We start from the raw sequence: 18274 nt of genomic DNA, 5'->3' as shown, positions 1-18274 counted from the left end.
AAGGACGGTACGAAGGAGCTAGCTAGCAGATTTGGTGTTGCACAAGGCACACGACACTGAACTAGACGGATTCGGTGCAAGACCAAATACCAGCTCGTTTGTATTGTCGAAACTGTCGTATTCACTTGCTCTTCTGTTCTTTTGCTGCTCTCGACTAGCCGGTCTAACTGTGACAACAATAATGATAATAATGACACACTCCATCGCCAGAGGACGGCTATCCAGGGCGGGAGATGGCGCGGCGCGAGAGAGAAAAAGGGTAGATGGCCGTTGTCAGCACTTGATCGGGCCATCTACCGGCACGGTATGCGTGTCTTGCTCAGTCGTCGTCTTCAATCACCAGGCCAATCTCCTCGGTGTGGTTGACGTCGCGGGCATGTGCTTCTGCGCCGGTGTCGTCGTCGAGCTTGACCTCGTGTGCTCTGGGGGCGATTTTCTTCTTCGCCGCGGCATCCCCCTCGGCGGGGGCGCCCTTGTTGGCCTGCTTGGCTTTCTGCTTCCTAGCCAGTGCTTTTGCGCGCTTCGCCCTGTTCCTCTCCGTCTTCTCGGCGTCTTTCTTCTCCTGCTCGGACCTCTTGGCCAGGAAGTCCTTCTCGTCTTCTTCCTGCTTGACCTGGTCGTCCATGGCGCGCAGCCGCTCGTACTCGCGCCGGCGGCTCGCCTTGTACACGTGAAACTCGCCGCTGCCGGCGCCGGCGCTGGAGCCCTGGACGTTGGCGACGATTTCGGGGGGCGCGGAGAGGTGATTGGAGAGGGCGGTACCGGGGATGTGGATGTCGCGGTCGGGCTTTGCGAAGAGGGCTTCTACTTCCGAGGCGTGGCCGGCGCGGGGGGTGAGGGCGCGTCGTTTGGTGGGGCGGTGAGAGCGCGGGTCGGCGCTTGTGGGGATGGACTCGGGGATGGGCTCGGACATGGTGGGAGGCGTGGGAGGCGTGGGAGGCGTGGGAGGTGTGGGAGGCGTAGGAGGTGTGAGAGGCGTGGCAGGCGTGGCAGGCGTGGCAGGCGTGGCAGGCGTGGCAAGAGAGTGTGACGGGGTGTGAATGTTTGCAGAGAATCGTCCGGTGAGGGTGGAGACGGCGCGCTGGTCTAGGAGGGCAAGAGCGGACAGGCGCGGGGGGGTGGCACAGCCGGTGGTCAAATAAGAGGCAGCCTATCGAGCGGCTGTCGTGGCGCGTAAAATGTTCGTGGCTGGGCGCTGGGCGTGCAGGCGTGCAGGCGTGCAGGCGTCGAGGACGTCGAGGGTGCAGCTGCAGGAGCTTTTGGCGCGGGAGCTGCGGTACGGCGGGGCAGTTGTGCCGGAGTGGCAGCAGCGAAGTCGCCGCATGCTGGCGCTGCAGGTGGACAGCTGGACAGGAGGCTTGGATGAAACGCCGTGCGTGCCTGTGTCGTGCGCTGGGCCTGCACACACACGCCTTCCACTTCTGCCCGCCCCCCCCCCGAGCACCAGCAAGGCGACGCGCATAGACCGCCAACATGGGGAAGCCTCGCGTAAGTGGAGCGAGCCATCGTGAGCTGGGACATGGCGGTAAGCGGCGCTGACACCCGCCTCGCAGATGATCATCTTGATCCGCCACGCCCAGTCCGAGGGAAACAAGAACCGCGACATCCACCAGTTCATCCCGGACCACCGCGTCAAGCTGACCCAGCATGGCTGGACGCAGGTACGCCGTCTCCTCTCCTCTCCTCTCCTCTCCTCTCCTCTCGTCCCATCCCCCGCCAGACGGAGCCCGCTGACAGCAGACAGGCAGAGGAGGCCGGACGCCAGTTGCGCTCCCTCCTCAAGCCCGACGACACGCTGCAGTTCTACACGTCGCCCTACCGCCGCACCCGCGAGACCACCGAGGGCATCCTGCGCACCCTGACCTCGGACGACCCCGCCCCCTCGCCCTTTCCGCGCCACAAAATCACCGTCTTCGAGGAGCCGCGCCTCCGCGAGCAGGACTTTGGCAACTTCCAGCCATGCTCCGCCGAGATGGAGCGCATGTGGCAGGAGCGCGCAGACTACGGCCACTTCTTCTACCGCATCCCCGACGGCGAGAGCGCTGCAGACGCCTACGACCGCGTCAGTGGCTTCAACGAGAGTCTGTGGAGACAGTTTGGCGACGACGACTTCCCCAGCGTCTGCGTGCTCGTCACCCACGGCCTGATGTCGAGAGTCTTCCTCATGAAGTGGTGAGTCTGCTCGCGACTGCCTCGGCCACCCAGCATGCCATGCTGATAACCCCGCAGGTACCACTGGTCCGTCGAGTACTTTGAGGACCTCCGCAACGTCAACCACTGCGAGTTCATCGTCATGAAGCAGAGCGAGACGAACAGAAAATACATACTGCAGAACGAGCTGCGCACCTGGTCAGAGCTGAAGCGACGAGCAGCAGCAGCCGCAGCAGCAGGAGGAGGAGGAGGAGGAGGAGGAGGAGGAGGAGGAGGAGGAGGAGGAGGAGGAGGAGCAGGCGGAGGCGGCGGCAGTTCCAGATCCACAACACCGAGCAGAACGCACTCGCAGTCCGCGCTTACAGCCTCGCCCACCATACCCATACGCCGATGGGGCGGTTGCGTCAACGGCTGCAATCACGACAAGGCGAACTGGCCAAAGAGGCCGGTGAGGAAGAACACGGTCGAGTACCTCGGACAGCAGGACGCTCCGCCCGCAGCCACAACAGCCAGCCCTCCCATCGAAGAGCACCAAGACGAACCCGTCGCGCCGCAAGATGGCAACGCGGATCCCATCATCCAAGAACCCACACCAACAAAGCTAGGGTGGAAGCACAGCACAAAGGTCACACAAGCCACCACCCTGCCGCCCACACCGGCCTCCCCCAACGATGCCTCAAACGACGCCTCCACAAGCGACGAAGACGACACACGACCGTCGAACCCCTCAGCACCCCGCACAGCCGCCATCCTGCGCCACCTCCAGCCACCCAAACACACACCTGGTGAGGGCTTCTCAGACGACTCCGACTACTTCCCCGGCATGCAACACCTCTCCACCTCTACGATTGGCAAGTCCCGACTTCGCGCCAGCTCCAAGCAGCGCCAGCAGAGCAAGGAGCGCAAGCTGGCCCGCAAGCAGGCAGAGAGTTGGAAGGAGGAAAGCGGAATGGGATCTGGGAGAAGGGCAAACACGCTCGGCGATGGAGACGAGCTTGGCACGAGCGGCATCGACGATGCAGAATCAAAGGGCACAGAAGCACAGAGGGTTGAGGCGGCAGGCCGAGAAGAGCCCATACTGAGGGAAGCACTCAAGGGGAACATGACGGTTGAAAAGCACAACGAAGAGGGCCCAACGCAAGGGGACGCTAAGCTTGGAGCAAAGGAGATTGAGAAGTTGCAGGAGAAGGAGGGCACCGTGCGGGAAGAAGTCTATTGAGCCGTCGAGTGCGAACGAACATGGCCATGCCTCTTGCTCTTGCCCTTCCAACACCACACCCCACCCCATCCGTCCATGTCTGTGCACAGCAGCCAACTTACTCTCCAGTGAGAATCAAAATAGTCTCAGGCCACCACATCGTAGTCCCCAGCAGCGCGAACAAACCATTACCCTCCTCCACCGCGCGGTTGTACTACACCAGCCAACTACACCGTGTTTCAAACCCCCTTCTTTCCTCCCTCGCGCTTCGCTTGGCAATGCTCGCGTGCGCTCACACATGTACGGGTCCATCCATGACGTCAGCCCTCTGAGAACACCCCCAGTGAGAAACAACGTAGTCTCATGCTACTGTGCAATAACCCCCTAGCCATATGAATCAACATACTAAACTTTTTTTTCTATTAATATACTGTACTACCTAACTATACTACATTTCATCTCTACTCTCTTCTCTCTCTCTCTCTCTCTCTCTATCTACTCGTTCCTCTTTCTCACGCTTCGCTTTGCAAATGCTCGCATGACATGACGTCAGCGCCTCGCTTCCCCACAGTTCTACCGACCTTGCCTGCCCCCACTTTACCCGCTGAGACATTGCTCGCGATACTGATACTGCGAGGTGGGGCTTTTGGAGAGTGAGATACGCTGTGGCATCGCTCGTTGCTTGTGCGAGTCCAAGGTAGCCTGGTTCAGCTGGGTTGTTGTGTTGCTGTACGGGTTGGAGGGGTCGGATAGTACGGACGGGTGGGTGCCTGATAGCAGCTGGATACTGGATACTGACTGGATACTGGGTACTGACTGGATACTGGGTACTGACTGGATACTGGGTACTGACTGGATACTGGGTACTGACTGGATACTGGGTACTGACTGGATACTGGGTACTGACTGGATACTGGGTACTGGATACTGGGCGTTTAACGACATCAACAACATCAACAACATCAACAACATCAACAACATCAACAACATCAACAACATCAACAACATCAACAACATCAACAACATCAACAACATCAACCACGACAACTACAGCAACGACAACAACAGGAGCACTTGCGGGATCGACAGACATCCACACCTACCAATCGCCTCACACTACACCGCCGAAATGGACGACTGGCAAGACCACGCCCTCAGCACGCGCCACATGCACAACCGCAACAGCCGGCGCGCATCCGGCAAGGGCAGGAAAGGCGCTGCCTTTGACGTGCGCAAGACGTTCGGCGAGTACCAAGTCAAGTGCGCGAGCTGGGAGCGGGCTTTGGGCGAGCTGGAGGACGCGGAGAGAGGGGAGGAGGCGGCGGGATTGGAGTTGCTGCGGCTCACGGATGACGGTCAGGGCGTGCTGGGCGAGCTTGTGCTCCCCGGGGTGCTGAGGGCAGCGGTGGTGCTAGCGGCGAGTCGCAGGATCCTGCAATTTCTGACTACGCAGTTATCTGGCGAGGGGCCTGAAGAGGAGGAGGAGGACGACGACGACGACGACCACGAAGCCACCAACGACCACGAAGCCGACGAAGAAGACTCCGATGAACGCGACGCCCACGACGACGACGACGACGAACACCAAGACCAACCCCCCCGCTTCGCCACCTTTGAGAAAAACTCCTTCCGCTCCCCCAAATTCTGGCTCGCTTGGAACGGTACCCTTCCCCCCCGCTCCACCGCCGCCTCTCCACCCCCCTCACCCACACACGCCCGAAAACCACACTTCCCCACCGCCTCGGACTCCCCACCCCCCACCCCCACACTCTCGCGCACAGGCTCCTCCTTCCCGCCCCCGAAACCCCTACGCTCCTCCTCTTCCTCCTCTTCCTCCGCCCCGACGCAGGCAGACGGGCTGGGCTACGTCGTCTTCACCGGCAACGAGTGTCGCAAGTTCAAGGGCACGCTGAGCTGCCGGGAGCTCGGGTGGAGGGATGTTGCCTTCAGTGGGTTGAAGAGCGTCAGTCGCAGTGAGAGTGATAGGCAGGTTGTGTGGGGGGGAAGGGATGTTGAGACCGGGTGGAGGGAGGGGGACAGGGAGGGAGGGGAGAGGGGGGCGAGGTTGGATGGGAGGAGGAGGGTTGTTTTCGATTAAGTATTTACATGTTTACTCTGAATGTCATCCTCCTATTGCTCTACATCTCACAATGCGGACGACTATGGGAGAGAAAAGTTCATGATACGCAATCACTTTTCGCAATGCAGATGCTAGCCCAAGTGCACGTTGCATCTTGTGGTGTGAGTGTAGAGACGAGCTGGGCGGGTATAGCACGGATATCGTGGCAAGGGCGAGACGAGCCTTTCCGCTTTGCATCGTGTTTTATATCTGACAGTGATGTACTGGTAGATAAGGAACGAATACTCGATGGAGCTTAGCTTGTGTCTTCCTGCAAACTGCTTCCCCCACCACGCCGTATCCTGTGCGAACTTTGCGCTCAAGACTGTAAAGGATCAGTCTCTTCCACGGTCGGCATCGTTTCCAGTACCGTCTGTGGATCTCCGCCTTGTTTGCGTAGCTGGAGCATCCTGTCGACGACAAGGTCGACCCACCACCTGCCTCTCGGCGGCACCGACTGCTTGAAGGCTATCAAGAACTGTTGCGCCTGTCGGTGCAAATCGAGTTGAGTCTGGTTGGTGGGAGGAGCTCGCAAGGCGACAATCTGTGTGCAGGCCCACAGCTGCGACAGGCGCGACTGCACGTATGCAGGAAGCTGGGACATATCGCAAATAGCGTAGGTATGGCCGACCAGCCCTTCTCCTTCAGCTTGCGACTCTACGTCCTCTGCCGATTGGGCCTTCGAACCTGCGAAGCTGTCGTGATGTTGATGTTCTTGTTGCTTGCTTCGCTGTAGCGCCTCCCGCTCTGCTTCCGCTTCTTGAGCTTCCAGGCCGATGCGCTCGTGATCCTGGTACTCTTGTCGCTTATTGGCTGCCAAACGGGACACCTTTTGGATGTAGTTTGTTGCACTCGCCTTCTGTACTGCTATAGCATCGCTTTTGATGATGCTCCAGGCCTGGATGATGCTCTTGTTGGCGGCGATGCGTTCCTGTTGCGGGATGGAGGAGTACGCAGGATTCGCAATGAGCTCGCCTGGGCGAAGCAATGGTATTGGCGGATCTGGTGTGGGCAAGGTGCGCGGGGCTGGAGTGGGCGTTGGCAGGGGAGACTCCAACGACGACTCGTGCCTCAGCAAGGACGTAGGTTGCTGCATTGGGAACATCTGCAAGAGCGCTCGAGTGACTGTTGGCGAAACAGCGGCAACTATTGGAGGCTTCGTCTCAGTCGACTTTGGAGACTGCATAGTGTCCGGACTGGCACGGTCTGCATCGCGCACCGGGTCGTAGGCGGCGAAGTATTGCGTGGACTGAGGAAGACCGTACAGGCGCTGCGGACGCGGTTGTGGCGGGCCATAGATCTGCGGGTGCAGGCCTGGCTCATCTGTGACCCCCGGACGTGTGTCGAGACCGTACACGTAGTCGGTGTAGGCTGGGAAGAAATCACAGTCCCGCTGGAAGTCCTCCCAGTCCTGGTCACGGAAAGGCATGACAAACGGGGTAGAAGTGTGAGGTGAGGATACTGCAGCTGTCGAGGTGAGAGGGTTCGTAAGTGGATATTTATGAAAGGAAAGAGCAAACGGAGCACTCACATTCCGTTCAACCCAGTTCTTCCACCATCTTCACCCGCCACTGTGCACCCCATTTCCGCATAGCACCCAGCGCCATAAAACCTGTAATGATGCTCCAAAGACCCAAAATCGTCATCAGCCAGCCGTTGCCAATAGCACTCAGTATAGGTTCCGCGACCATAGCACCGGTAAAAGAGAAGATATTGCGGAGGAAGTTATTCAAAGCAATGCCAGAAGCAGCACGCTTTGGCATAAACTCCGTTAGCATAGTGGAGACAAGAGAGAAGATCAGCATGGAGCCGACGCCGAAGAAGACTGGGTATCGGATCAGCATTGTTGGAGGGCGGGGAGATGAGAGACGTACAATTCGCAATCATTGGACAGATCCAGAGGACGCCTTTTTCAGCGCTCCAACCATACCATATCAACGCACCAGGCCATAGAGCGGCTGCAATCCATGCGTTCTCTCGCATACGGTCTTCTGGTCTGAGCACAAGTTTACCCTTCTCGTCGTATCTGCCTGCCTTTCGTGCCTCACGGTGCATGATGTTGTCTATCCAGCGCCCGCCAAAGATGCTCGCCAGAAGGTAGCCAGCGCTGTTTGGAATGTACAGTAGTCCAACAATGAGTGTGGAGAACCCGTAAGGTTGCGTAGAGAAAGTGGCTTGGATCGAGATGTTGAGGATGTACAAGGCACCAAACGTGATGCTGGCATAGTATACCGAGAGCAGAACAGGCGGGAAACGCAACCAAGCGAGGATGGTGAGAGGCTGTATGAAGATTTGGTTGAGATGGGTCAGGGTCGACTTTGTCTTGGCGACAGTGGACGCGCGCGTGGTGGTTCGAGCAAGGTCTGGCCTGACTTCCGGCTTAGTTACCGGTGGTCCCGCGAGTGTCTCGGGCAGAGCAAAGATGATAGAGATGACTGTCAGGCAGCCATAGATGACCAAAAACCACTGCGTGCTTCTCCATCCCAGCCCCTGGCCAAGCGCACCGCCAATGATGGGAGCAAAGAGAGGTCCGCAGAGAGGCCCGAGATAGAAGATGCCCATGGCCTTGCCACGCTCGCGCACTTCCCAGATGTCTGCAATCGTTCCTGCACCCACTGCCTGCACCGATGCCGCTGCACCACCCGAAAACACACGCATGATGATGAGCATGGCGATGTTGGTAGAGACGGCTGATAAGATGGCGAATACGACGAACAGGATGAAGCTGATAATGTAGATGGTACGCCTCCCAAGCCGCTCACTGAAACTCGACCACCATAAAGGGAAGATAGCCATGCTGAGCATGTATACGGCAACGCTCATGTTGGTGATCTCGTGCCTCGTATTGAACGCAATCGATATATCCTGCAGCACAGGCATAACGATGGCACTACCCATAGGCCCAGCCATGGCGCAGAAGGCAACGATGAAGGTCAGGAGCCATTTCGTTTTTCGTGAGTAATGATAGGGGTTCTTAACTTCAGGAATCAAGGCGAAGCGTGCAAGGAGGCCACGACGCTGCGAACGGGGTACGACAACAGCTTCCGGGGTAACGGAAGTCGTTCGAGTCAGCACAGCAGGGTGGGTGCCATTCTTCTCATCCTGGGCGATGGTCGGCGCTGTTGAGGCATGTGAGTGTACAGAGATGGAATCTTCTTCGCTTTCGTGGATGGAGCCAGACGGGCCCAGTTCTGATTCGACCTCTTTCTCGTTTCCGACATGTTCAGTAGGTTGTTCAGGTGCAAAGCCATCCTCCATCGCAGCTGCGGGCGAAGAAGCTCTTGAGGCCGGCATCCTCACTCAAAAGCAGAGTTTTGAATCGGTGAAGGTTTTTTGTGCCGCGACCATGGATTGCGTACTCTTCCGAGCCAGTGGTCGTTATCCGGCTCTCGCTCGTGTAGGTACCTCGGTCGCAATCTTCTTGCCGGTTGGGGTTCCTCGATGCAGACGTTTTGCTGCCGGGCGGCTCGATACCAAAGATCAAACAGCAAAGACAGATAAGAAGATGGAGAACTTGATCGGTCTGGAAGTGCTATGCTGGCCTCGCAAACTGGATTCGCTAATGAAACGAAGATCGTTTGGTGCCGTGATGCGTGCTGAGGCGGCTGGATTACGGAAGGAAGCCCGCTCCATTTTGCTTGTACCCGGCACTAGTATCCACCTGCGGAAGCATGCAAGCATAGGAGGTGGTTGTAAGCTAGTCCACCTGGTTTTCAGCCATATGTAGCTTTTAGCCACTTCCTTCCTTAAATGATCCCTATATGTAGCTATGTACCTCTGCCTTTAGTAGAATACATAGTATAGACTATAATTACTAACAGATTATAAAGTTAAGCTTACAATAGTAATCTTTCTTGGTAGTGAATTAGCTTACTAATATAGTTAGGTAAGCCCTTATTTTCCTAGCTGTAATTTCTGGCAGTATAGCTTATTAGCTAGACTATAAACTAAATCATCTTTTACTTAGAGTGATTATATTTATTTTATGACGTATAAATCCATGAAACTGTCTTGATTAGTAGACGAATTGAACAATAGTTACCTAGATTATAAGTTTTAGTATATTAGAATTAGTAAGGTGACTTACCACCAAGCTAGATATACTATCAAACTAGAATTTTTTGTTTAGGGAGCCCATGGAGGAGCAGTGGAGTGACAGCAGCAGTAACCAGCGGCGTCCACGAACACCGTTCAAACGCCGAAGATGAGGTGACGCGCTTTCGGCGGGGTACGTTTTTGTCCCACCTCATCCCCACAACGTCACGCATCTGCGCCCAAGCTTCAATCCTGCCGTGGACATCTCTCCACCCTCCCAAAAGCACGCCAGCATCTGCGTGAGCATCACCTTCAGCTCCAGACCACCCACCATGGCGACCCAGAACCAAGACCGCCTCCAAAGCCACTTCTCCTCCCTCGACGCAACGCCTGCCGCCCAGGGCAGCGGCTGGGACTCGTTGTGGGAAGCGTCCACTTTCCTGCCCTGGGATAGAGGCTATGCAAACCCCGCACTCATTGATCTGCTCTCCAGCCCGTCGTCCCCGGCAACGTCCAGCGATCACAACCCAACACCTGGCGCACCGGCAGCTGGCTCCAAACCGTCGCCCGTTGAACTGCCCTCTCCAGTCTCAAAAGATGGAAAGCGAGCAAAGGTCTTAGTGCCAGGATGTGGCAAGGGCTACGACGTGGCGCTGTTCAGTGCGTATGGGTATGATGCGTATGGTTTGGAGGTGAGTGCGCACGCAGCCAAGGCGGCCGAGCAATACCTTGCAAATGCCGGGCCGGGGTCGTTGGAGAACGAGTACAGCGACAAAGATGCGGGGCAAGGCAAAGGGCAGGCAGTTTGCTTGGTTGGGGATTTCTTCGACGATGCCTGGTTGAAGGAGGCTGGCGTCGATGGACAAGGAGGGTTTGATGTGATTTATGATAACACGGTATGTGCTTCCTTTACTCTTGATGCGTGGATGTGAGGATGCATGCTGACGGAACAGTTCCTGTGCGCCCTCCCGCCTTCCCTGCGCCCCTCGTGGGCTAAGCGCATTTCCTCTCTCCTCTCCAAAAACGGATCACTCATCTGTCTCGAGTTCCCCACACACAAGCCCGCTTCCTCAGGAGGGCCGCCATGGTCTCTCCCACCAACCGTGCACGCAGAATTGCTCAAGCAGCCCGGCGAGGGGATATCGTATGACGAGGGCGGTGTCGTCGTAGCGTCTGAACGGCAAGAAGGCCCTGGTGCGCTGAGACGCGTAGCCCACTACACACCACGTCGCACACACGATGCCGGTGTGATCAAGGGCGTGGTACGGGATTCTGTGAGCGTTTGGCGGCATGTGTAGATGTCCAGTCCTTTTCGTATCAACGCCAACATCTCGACCCACAGCGTCTCAAGCTCCTTCAGCCTGACCCTCACCCTTTCCCCCTGCCTGAACCTTGCGCAGACTGTTGTAATGCTCACCCAGACCGTGACTATGCTTGTAATACCCCAGCCATATCTCCTCCTTATCTCCCTTCTGCTCTTCATCCTCAATCCGGTCCACCCTCCCACTACTATGCAACACGCAAATCCTCACCTCGTAGCTTTTCGCCAGCGCAAGCAACTCCAAATGGCCGCCCCACTCCCCAGTCTCGCGAATCTTGCGCACATGCTCTGGCAGCGGGTCTTCCATGAACGCCTCGAAATCACCAGCGTGCGCTTCTATCCAGCCAGCAGCTGCATATCTGACCTTCCTGTACGGCAACGCCTCCTCTCCGTCCGCAGTCGTGACAGCGATACGGGGCTGCAGGGACAGACTGCGGTTGGAAAGTTGGTCCGCAACAGCGGCGTACAGACAGTGGCCGTCTGCGCGGATTTCGTGCAACGCAAGCTTCTTCTCTTCAAGCAGAGGATCGAAACGCTGTTTTTCCAGCTCGCGCGGGTTAGGCGCGTTGCGTGCTTCTTCCTCTGCTTGGCGCACGGCGGCGTCTTGCTCTGCTTTTCTGCGTGCGAGGCGCTCTTTCTGCCGGTTCTTCTTCTTGCCTGCGCCATCGGCTGAGGGCTGCGCAGAAGGGTTGGGGGAGCTTGCAGTGCCGTTTATGCTTAACTTGTTGATCTGGGCTGAGATTACTGCGTCTCCTTCGTTTGCCGATTCTTCCTCGCTTTCTGCTTCCTCGGCAACATTTTCTGCGCCGTCGCCGTTCAGAACACGCACTTCTTCTGCTTGCCGCTCCTTCAGCTCCTGCTCTAGACGCTCACATTCATCGTTGACGCCTTTGCGAGTCTTCTTCGTAGCTTGCTTCTTCTTCTGGGTTATGCGGGAGACTAGATCGCGCTGTTCTTTGCGGTGGCGGGCGCTGAGCACGTCGAGAGTTTCGGGCGTGTCGGAGGCGGGAGCCGTGACGTCGGTGGACATGGCGGTAAGGACTGTGTTGTTTGTCGTTGCGGATGCATGAGCTTGAGCGTGACGTGGGGCAGGTCGTGGAATTTGGGAGCTGTGCTTATCGATAAGAAGTCATCGTCCCTCATTTATTCGAAGACTGATGAAGGAGACCGATGCACGATATTGACGGCTTCGAATGCGTACAACGAAAAGGGCTTCTATTGCATTGATCTCATAACCACAATACTCCGCTGTAAGACAGTGGCGTGTCTCGAGCCCTTTCATCGTCTTCCAACCAGAGCAGCCCAGCACTCGATCTGTTCAGCAGACGCGTCACATCATGACGGGACGGGACAACGACTCCGCCCTCTGATCTTCGGGCCCCACTTGTAGAAGACCCAGGGAATGGGTAACATAAGCACTGACAAAAAACCCAAGAGCGACGTAGCCCACGCTATGCCAAGGCCTGAATACACTGTTTTGACAATTAGCATGATTCACATAGCTTCCGTGTGGTTGCACGACTATACCGGAATTAGGGAGAGGGTTTACTTACTCTGCACAGTAAACAACGGAAATGCAGCTCCAAGAGCATATCTGAAGATGCCATTCGCCGCCATGGCAGACGCACCGTTGAGCGGACCGTATACGTCTGTCATGTACAGTGATGCGCTTGTCTGGAAGGCCGAGTCAGTCCGATCGTGCTTATCTGAATGTAGACCTTTCAGTACACTCACGAATACGCACAGGTTCCCCCATGCAAACGGCACGCTTCCAACAAGCACAATCGCCCAATGTGCTCCTTTGCCTGCACTCCACCCAACCCAAAAGAGACCTATCACAATTCCCCAACTTCCCATCATAGCGTTGTACAATCGGTGCTCAGGCGCGGCGTTCTTCTCGCCTCGTGCTAAAGCTGCACGGTATTGGGGTTGATACATCTTGTGATCTATCAACAAACCGGTCGCTCCACCGATGAGTACGCCGAGGCCGATGGCGAGAAAGGCAAGTCCAGATTGAGAGACGGTGAAGGAGTATGGCGGACGCGCAAAAATGTAGGGAAACGCGGCGAACATGAGGAAGAGGACACCGAAAGCGAATGCTGTGTAGAGGGAAAGGAAGAAGACGACAGGCTGGAGAAAGTTAATACTTATTTGAGTAGGAGATCAGCCTTGCATACCTCTGTGACTAGCATGTGTATTGGTCGGAAAAAATTTGTGATAAGAGAGCGTTTCATCGCTGATGCTCCAGGACTACTGGCAGGCTTCGTAACGAGACCCAGCTTCTTCGCCCGACGAGCCAATATAATGGGCTTATATGTCTCTTTCATGGCAAGGGACATGATGTATATGGTCAATGCGATGAAGATCATGCACCACTGCGTCCAACGCCAACTTTTGTACTGCGCCACGAAACCGCCTACAACAGGCCTGGAGAAGTCAGCATCCTGAAACTCTTCTGATCCTATTTTCAACTCACCCCAAAGCCGGTCCAGCGAATGGAGCCATCAGAAACACAGCAATGATTTTGGCTCGCTTGTGTGGCGGAAACAGGTCCACGTTGCTACCGCTACCCACTGCAAGCGCCGGACTCCCAGTAAGGCCAGCAAAGAACCGACAGATGACCAGACTGGCAAAGCTCTTACTGAGACCTGCGCCGAGAGTAAATAGCATGAAGACTGGTGGCGCGAGGACGTATACAATCTTTCTACCATACTTCTCACTCAACGGAGCTGATATGACAGGTCCAAATGCAAGTCCTAACGTGTACAAACTGATGCCCATTAGACCCACAGTACGCGAGACGTCGAAGTCAATCATAATGTCTGCGAGGGCTGGTGTATATACTGATGTGCCGAAGGTACTTTGAGGGAGTCAGTGGTGGCCCTTAAAGTCCTTCAATGTTTGTCTTAGGAATCACCAACGCTGTAACCTTCACTGGGGCAGCTTTCTTGAAGAACAAAAAGAGGTTAGCTAGCTGTAAGAGCAGTGCACCGATTTCAAATCTGTCCTTAAGGCGATACAAGCCTCCGGAGGCAGTGATGTAACTGTAGAGAAAACCCCGTAGGCAGCCTGAGAGGAATGGTGTACTTACACAGCGAAACAGAACAGCCCTGGGGTTGTAGCATGGTAGACTCGCATCCACAACGGCCAGTTGTGCGGGTTTTCTGGATCATCTGGCCCATTCCAATCTGTTATCTTTTGTGATGGTTGCGTGGGAGTCGCATCTTGTTTCTCGATATCTCTCGTTTCGGTTGACGATGATTCGGCCTGGTTGACAAGCTCGTCCTGTGATAGCTCTCCATTCGATTTGCCTAATTTTGGCATGTCCGGCTGAGTGACTTCTGCGGCGTTCGAACACACGGTGTCTTGGTTTACTGCTGATGAGCTCCGGTCGTCGAGTTCGATCACAATACTGATGTCCTTGGGGCAGCCAGGGTCGAAAAGATCCTGGGCGACTTCGAGGCACGATTCCCTGGTCAGGACTAACTTTGGTGGAGATTGTCTGTGTTGATCCGTGCGATGCACATATACTTACGCGATCTTCCCCGGTGTGCTTGGTGATTCGGCCGTAAGACTGCGTGCGAATACAAACGTACGACGCCCTTTGCCCATAAATGGGGCATTCTTTCGGCTCGATCAGTCATCTTGATCTGCTTTCGCCAGTACATATGCCGTAGCTTCGGTGGGCGCACGTTCGCTAGAGGGGGTCCGATCCGAGGTTTGAGCCGGTGAATAGTAATCAGCGGTTGGTCATCGCACTGTACAACCCACAATCTGTAGAACCGAAGAATGACCGACATCAATACAGCTCGCCTCTCTTGTGGTACTTGATGTGTTTTTGACGCAAGGAGAGAGTTGAAGAGAATAAGATTGAACAACGGCGTGCGTGTGGAAGGATGCGTTTGGATGAGACTGCGATGGCATCGTCTCACAAGCGGGCGAACATCACCCTCAAAGTTTATTTTACTCCGATCCTACATCAACGCCGCAGCAAAACAACGTCAAATACACACATTACATGCCATTAGCCAGTACGATATCAACACCTATCGTGTATGCTGCCGCTGAAATTATTGTAGTCAGCAGAAGTCGCCAACATGTCTCATGCGGGCATCGCTCGTTTCGTGGATACCGGTATGGCCGGCCACTGGACGTATGGTAGCGACAGTGTTGGGATACAGAACACCACACCCAAGGTTCGTGAACCGTCAGCCAAATGTACTCAACCCTTTGGATTGTCGCGATTGCAGATATGCACTGTTCTGGATGATGTAATTTTTGCATCCTCAAACTTGGTTCGTATCAAAGCAGATGCTTCATCCCCAAATAATTCAATTTTGGCGAAAAAGTCTACAGCCCTCAGCAACAAACAAAGAAATGCGTTCTCTCAAACATATTTGACAGTCTAATTACTCAAATCGATGGATCGACACCAAAGCACGTACACATGCACGTACCAGAGGTTCAAATGGAGACAGATCGACCGCCGCAACGCCTCCCTCACAGACAACAAGGCAGATGTAATGAGTTATTCTTTAAGACAATCTATCGCACATGGTCGGACCTGCCTAGGGAACTTCGTGACCTTATATATGGATATTGCCTGCTTTATGAAGGGATCCAAGTCCACAACGTTCGTCACTATCCCCATGGCTTCCGCCGATCAGGTCGGAATGATGGCGCCGGCGCAAATTTCTCGAAATCTTTTTGGAGCTTCACTCAAGCAAATCGCCAAGTCCGAGCCGAGTTCACACCTTGTTTGCGCAAGCTGCGTCGCGTCAGCACTCCGCTTGCTACGCTGAATGCTTATGTAGGCATATTCAATCCTGTAGATAAGCAGACTGGAGCTCGTACTGGATGGATCGAACCTATCGAGCCAAATGTCTCCGGGCTATCTCTTTCTCCGGACGGGGTCGAAGTTTTGAGTCTAATTGAACACAACCGCTTCGATCCAGATTTCCATCTGGAGCTGCACCCAGAACCTACTGACATTGGTCCCCACGATTTCGATGAGCTCGACGTATTGTACCGCCTCGACTGCAACATCAATCCCCGAGGCACGCTTTTTAAAGCTTGCGGTATAACAAGTATCACGTTGTTCCCAGTCTCTAGCCCATTCTGCAAACATAATTCCATGGTCGTCCATTCTTCCGTCCAGGCAGGGTTGAAGCAGAAATTCATGATCAAGCTCGATGTCAAACCTACATCTACTGTGGATGGAATTATCAGGACAACCTTACAACAGCGTTGCTGCCTAGAGTACTGGATATACGAGGAAGCGCTTCTCACGTCCTATTGGAACCTGCACATACAAGCTGGTTTGAGCAGGTACGAAGCCACGTGGATAATCATCACGCGAACCCTTCTGGTTAGGAAGTGGGAGGAATACAACGGCAACGAAGATCAATTACGAAACACATATTTCCTCTGGCGAAACGCTTCAATAAGTGAGAGTGGCCACCAGCTAATAACCATTAACGAACTACTCAAGGATTAAGGCCGATCGTGGTTCTGGAGCCTTCACGGAGTTCTCGAATTGGGATTCTTCGTCCACGGCATGCCGTCCCGGATGTATACTTTCTCAAGACTCCACTGCTCCCCGAATTCTAGATTCACACGCTCAAAACGACCAGGAGTAACACTGAGGCTCGAAACAGTACACGCGGTGTTCGCATATATCCTGTCGTTAACTCACAACGAGGTACCAGAACCTAGGTTCCTTATATTCCAAAGTACCAGATTCTAGGTGGCGAAAAGCCTGTATGCTTTCGCAGTTACAGTCTCGACTAAGCGACAGCAGCGTCTGACCCATGGGCTCAGACTGAAGCTCTCCAGGTCCGGTCGTGCGGTACAGGGTCATATGTTCACGGCTTGTACTGCTCGGCAGTGCGAGTAGAAATTTAGCGACACGCAGGGCAAAGTTCTGCCCCACGCAGACAAATTCTTTACCTTGTGTTAGGCAACCAGCACTATGTGCGCGAAAACAGAACAGTGCTGAGACCCTCAGATATTGTCGCCATCCTTCTGAGCGGTACGGGCTGCCCAACAATTATCGAATTTGGCGGCTCTAGGCTGCATCTGAACACCTCAAGAGCTGCATTCTACTTGAACCTTCGAATTTAATACTGTGCGGTGTTGCAAAATACAATCAACGGAGATAAAATAGCACCAAAGCTTGGAGGAGGCCTTGCATGTGGTGACAGCTGTATGAGGAGGGTTCCCGCACTTCCTAGTCCAGGATGGGGTGGTGCGGGCCGTTGGATCCACCCACCTCGGCGATGCAATCCTAAACAGCAATCGACAATAGGTCCAGAAGCGCGGAACATTCAGTCAACCACAACCTCCACAGCTTCGGAGAGTCTCCGATGAATGGACATCTCGTACAGCTGGATCCTGCGAGCGCGCCTTGAGAGTAGTCTCAGGCGTCCCTTGTTCGACCGAATGGACCCTCATGACCGCGGTATTTGTGCAAGCGGTGTAAATTTACCTAGGCTGAACACCTTCAGGCAACCGACATAGCTAGAATCGAGCGACTACAAAAGGTGGAAGGATCCTCAAAGTTGTGAAGACCACTGCACTCATCCTCACTCATCAGCACGCAACCAGCAGCCCTCTCCCTCGCAAGCAACCCCATTCATCTTTCACCATGCGTTTCTCCAGCATCGTCGCCACTCTTGCTCTTACAGCGTCAGCTTCGGCGTGGAAGATCCCTCAGGGTACTGAGGATGGCGTCTACAAGGTCGACACCCTTGAGGATGGCAGCACTGTCCACACCAAGATCGTTGATGCTGCTGACATCGACCGCTCTCAGCCAGAGGTCCAAGGCATCAGCCTTGTCCCCGATGAGACTTCCTCACTCCAGAAGCGTGGCAACGACCAGGTCTGGTGTGGCTGCGGCTACAACATGGTTTCTGGCGACTGCGATGCTGCAGTAGCAGATTTGAAGACTCAGCTAGTAAGTGACCTCGGAGTATCCTTGGGTCTGGCCAAGTCAAGTGCTGACCTCTTTTGAAGCGCCCTTCCACTATCAACCCCGGCCAGGCCTACTACTCAATTCGCGGCAAGGTCGTTGCTTTTGCTTGCAACCGTGGTAACCGCAACTGGACGGTTTTCCCACAAAACCTTGGCGATTCGCTCGCCGACATCACCAACAAGTGCGGTTGGTACATTGCTGGCGCTAAGCAAACCGGAAACGATGACCAAGCGTTGCTTCTCGGATACCAGCGCTGGAACGGCAATGTAAGTAACTGGTTCATGCGACAAGTACAGAAGTTTCTGAACTGACCGTGACTGCAGGATGATTTCTGTGGTGGTGCTCGCAGCTCGTCTCAAAACCACTGTTAAGCGAATCTATCATCAGGGTGGACTGGATAAGCTCGACGCGTGTATCGTGACCAACACCAAAAAGTGCAACGAACACAGCATTTAGTAATGTCCTTCTATAGAGCAG

General features: G+C 54.9%; 10 protein-coding genes across 11 annotated transcripts, besides 8 other annotated features; 4 read left to right on the top strand and 6 right to left on the bottom strand.

Annotated features, from left to right (window-relative positions):
• Nucleotides 1–319: 319 nt before the first annotated feature.
• Nucleotides 320–913, bottom strand: EKO05_0010408 (uncharacterized protein; the record flags this gene model as incomplete). The annotated part of the gene is made up of 1 exon (XM_038947090.2): nucleotides 320–913. One exon carries the CDS (start codon nucleotides 911–913, stop codon nucleotides 320–322), a length of 594 nt encoding a protein of 197 aa, XP_038794264.2.
• A 1-nt stretch (nucleotide 914) lies between these two features.
• Nucleotides 915–1017: a tandem repeat.
• Nucleotides 1018–1473: 456 nt separating this feature from the next.
• Nucleotides 1474–3370, top strand: EKO05_0010407 (uncharacterized protein; the record flags this gene model as incomplete). Its single annotated transcript, XM_038943090.2, has 4 exons — nucleotides 1474–1488; nucleotides 1554–1661; nucleotides 1745–2172; nucleotides 2230–3370. The coding sequence occupies 4 exons, from the start codon at nucleotides 1474–1476 to the stop codon at nucleotides 3368–3370; spliced, it is 1692 nt and encodes a 563-aa protein (XP_038794265.2).
• Nucleotides 1670–1703: a tandem repeat.
• Nucleotides 2368–2388: a tandem repeat.
• Nucleotides 2389–2457: a tandem repeat.
• A 381-nt stretch (nucleotides 3371–3751) lies between the features above and the next one.
• Nucleotides 3752–3800: a tandem repeat.
• Nucleotides 3798–4442, bottom strand: EKO05_0010406 (uncharacterized protein; the record flags this gene model as incomplete). The annotated part of the gene is made up of 1 exon (XM_059637744.1): nucleotides 3798–4442. One exon carries the CDS (start codon nucleotides 4440–4442, stop codon nucleotides 3798–3800), a length of 645 nt encoding a protein of 214 aa, XP_059493727.1.
• Nucleotides 4291–4388: a tandem repeat.
• A 36-nt stretch (nucleotides 4443–4478) lies between the features above and the next one.
• Nucleotides 4479–5447, top strand: EKO05_0010405 (uncharacterized protein; the record flags this gene model as incomplete). The annotated part of the gene is made up of 1 exon (XM_038943067.2): nucleotides 4479–5447. One exon carries the CDS (start codon nucleotides 4479–4481, stop codon nucleotides 5445–5447), a length of 969 nt encoding a protein of 322 aa, XP_038794266.2.
• Nucleotides 4821–4930: a tandem repeat.
• Nucleotides 5348–5407: a tandem repeat.
• Nucleotides 5448–5787: 340 nt separating the features above from the next.
• Nucleotides 5788–6897, bottom strand: EKO05_0010404 (uncharacterized protein; the record flags this gene model as incomplete). Its single annotated transcript, XM_038947091.1, has 1 exon — nucleotides 5788–6897. One exon carries the CDS (start codon nucleotides 6895–6897, stop codon nucleotides 5788–5790), a length of 1110 nt encoding a protein of 369 aa, XP_038794267.1.
• A 109-nt stretch (nucleotides 6898–7006) lies between these two features.
• On the bottom strand, nucleotides 7007–8726 carry EKO05_0010403 (uncharacterized protein; the record flags this gene model as incomplete). The annotated part of the gene is made up of 2 exons (XM_038943070.1): nucleotides 7007–7293; nucleotides 7343–8726. 2 exons carry the CDS (start codon nucleotides 8724–8726, stop codon nucleotides 7007–7009), a joined length of 1671 nt encoding a protein of 556 aa, XP_038794268.1.
• A 1109-nt stretch (nucleotides 8727–9835) lies between these two features.
• EKO05_0010402 (Methyl halide transferase) lies at nucleotides 9836–10801 on the top strand (the record flags this gene model as incomplete). The annotated part of the gene is made up of 2 exons (XM_038943121.1): nucleotides 9836–10399; nucleotides 10457–10801. 2 exons carry the CDS (start codon nucleotides 9836–9838, stop codon nucleotides 10799–10801), a joined length of 909 nt encoding a protein of 302 aa, XP_038794269.1.
• A 48-nt stretch (nucleotides 10802–10849) lies between these two features.
• On the bottom strand, nucleotides 10850–11854 carry EKO05_0010401 (Ubiquitinyl hydrolase 1; the record flags this gene model as incomplete). The annotated part of the gene is made up of 1 exon (XM_059637743.1): nucleotides 10850–11854. The coding sequence occupies one exon, from the start codon at nucleotides 11852–11854 to the stop codon at nucleotides 10850–10852; it is 1005 nt and encodes a 334-aa protein (XP_059493726.1).
• Nucleotides 11855–12159: 305 nt separating this feature from the next.
• On the bottom strand, nucleotides 12160–13641 carry EKO05_0010400 (uncharacterized protein; the record flags this gene model as incomplete). Of its 2 annotated transcripts, XM_059637742.1 has the most annotated exons (5): nucleotides 12160–12296; nucleotides 12378–12498; nucleotides 12559–12954; nucleotides 13002–13251; nucleotides 13301–13641. In XM_059637742.1, 5 exons carry the CDS (start codon nucleotides 13639–13641, stop codon nucleotides 12160–12162), a joined length of 1245 nt encoding a protein of 414 aa, XP_059493725.1. The 2 variants fall into 2 exon arrangements, with proteins under 2 accessions (XP_059493725.1, XP_038794270.2); XM_038943179.2 differs by having other exon boundaries at nucleotides 12378–12954.
• A 3829-nt stretch (nucleotides 13642–17470) lies between these two features.
• EKO05_0010399 (uncharacterized protein) lies at nucleotides 17471–18168 on the top strand (the record flags this gene model as incomplete). The annotated part of the gene is made up of 3 exons (XM_038943039.1): nucleotides 17471–17779; nucleotides 17839–18063; nucleotides 18121–18168. 3 exons carry the CDS (start codon nucleotides 17471–17473, stop codon nucleotides 18166–18168), a joined length of 582 nt encoding a protein of 193 aa, XP_038794272.1.
• Between the last annotated feature and the right edge of the window lie 106 nt (nucleotides 18169–18274).

The sequence above is a fragment of the Ascochyta rabiei genome, chromosome 19, assembly GCF_004011695.2.
Source record: "Ascochyta rabiei chromosome 19, complete sequence".
Classification (NCBI taxonomy): Eukaryota; Fungi; Ascomycota; class Dothideomycetes; order Pleosporales; family Didymellaceae; genus Ascochyta; species Ascochyta rabiei.
Note: the sequence above shows the minus strand (reverse complement) of the source record. Positions and strands in the feature narration are given on the sequence as shown.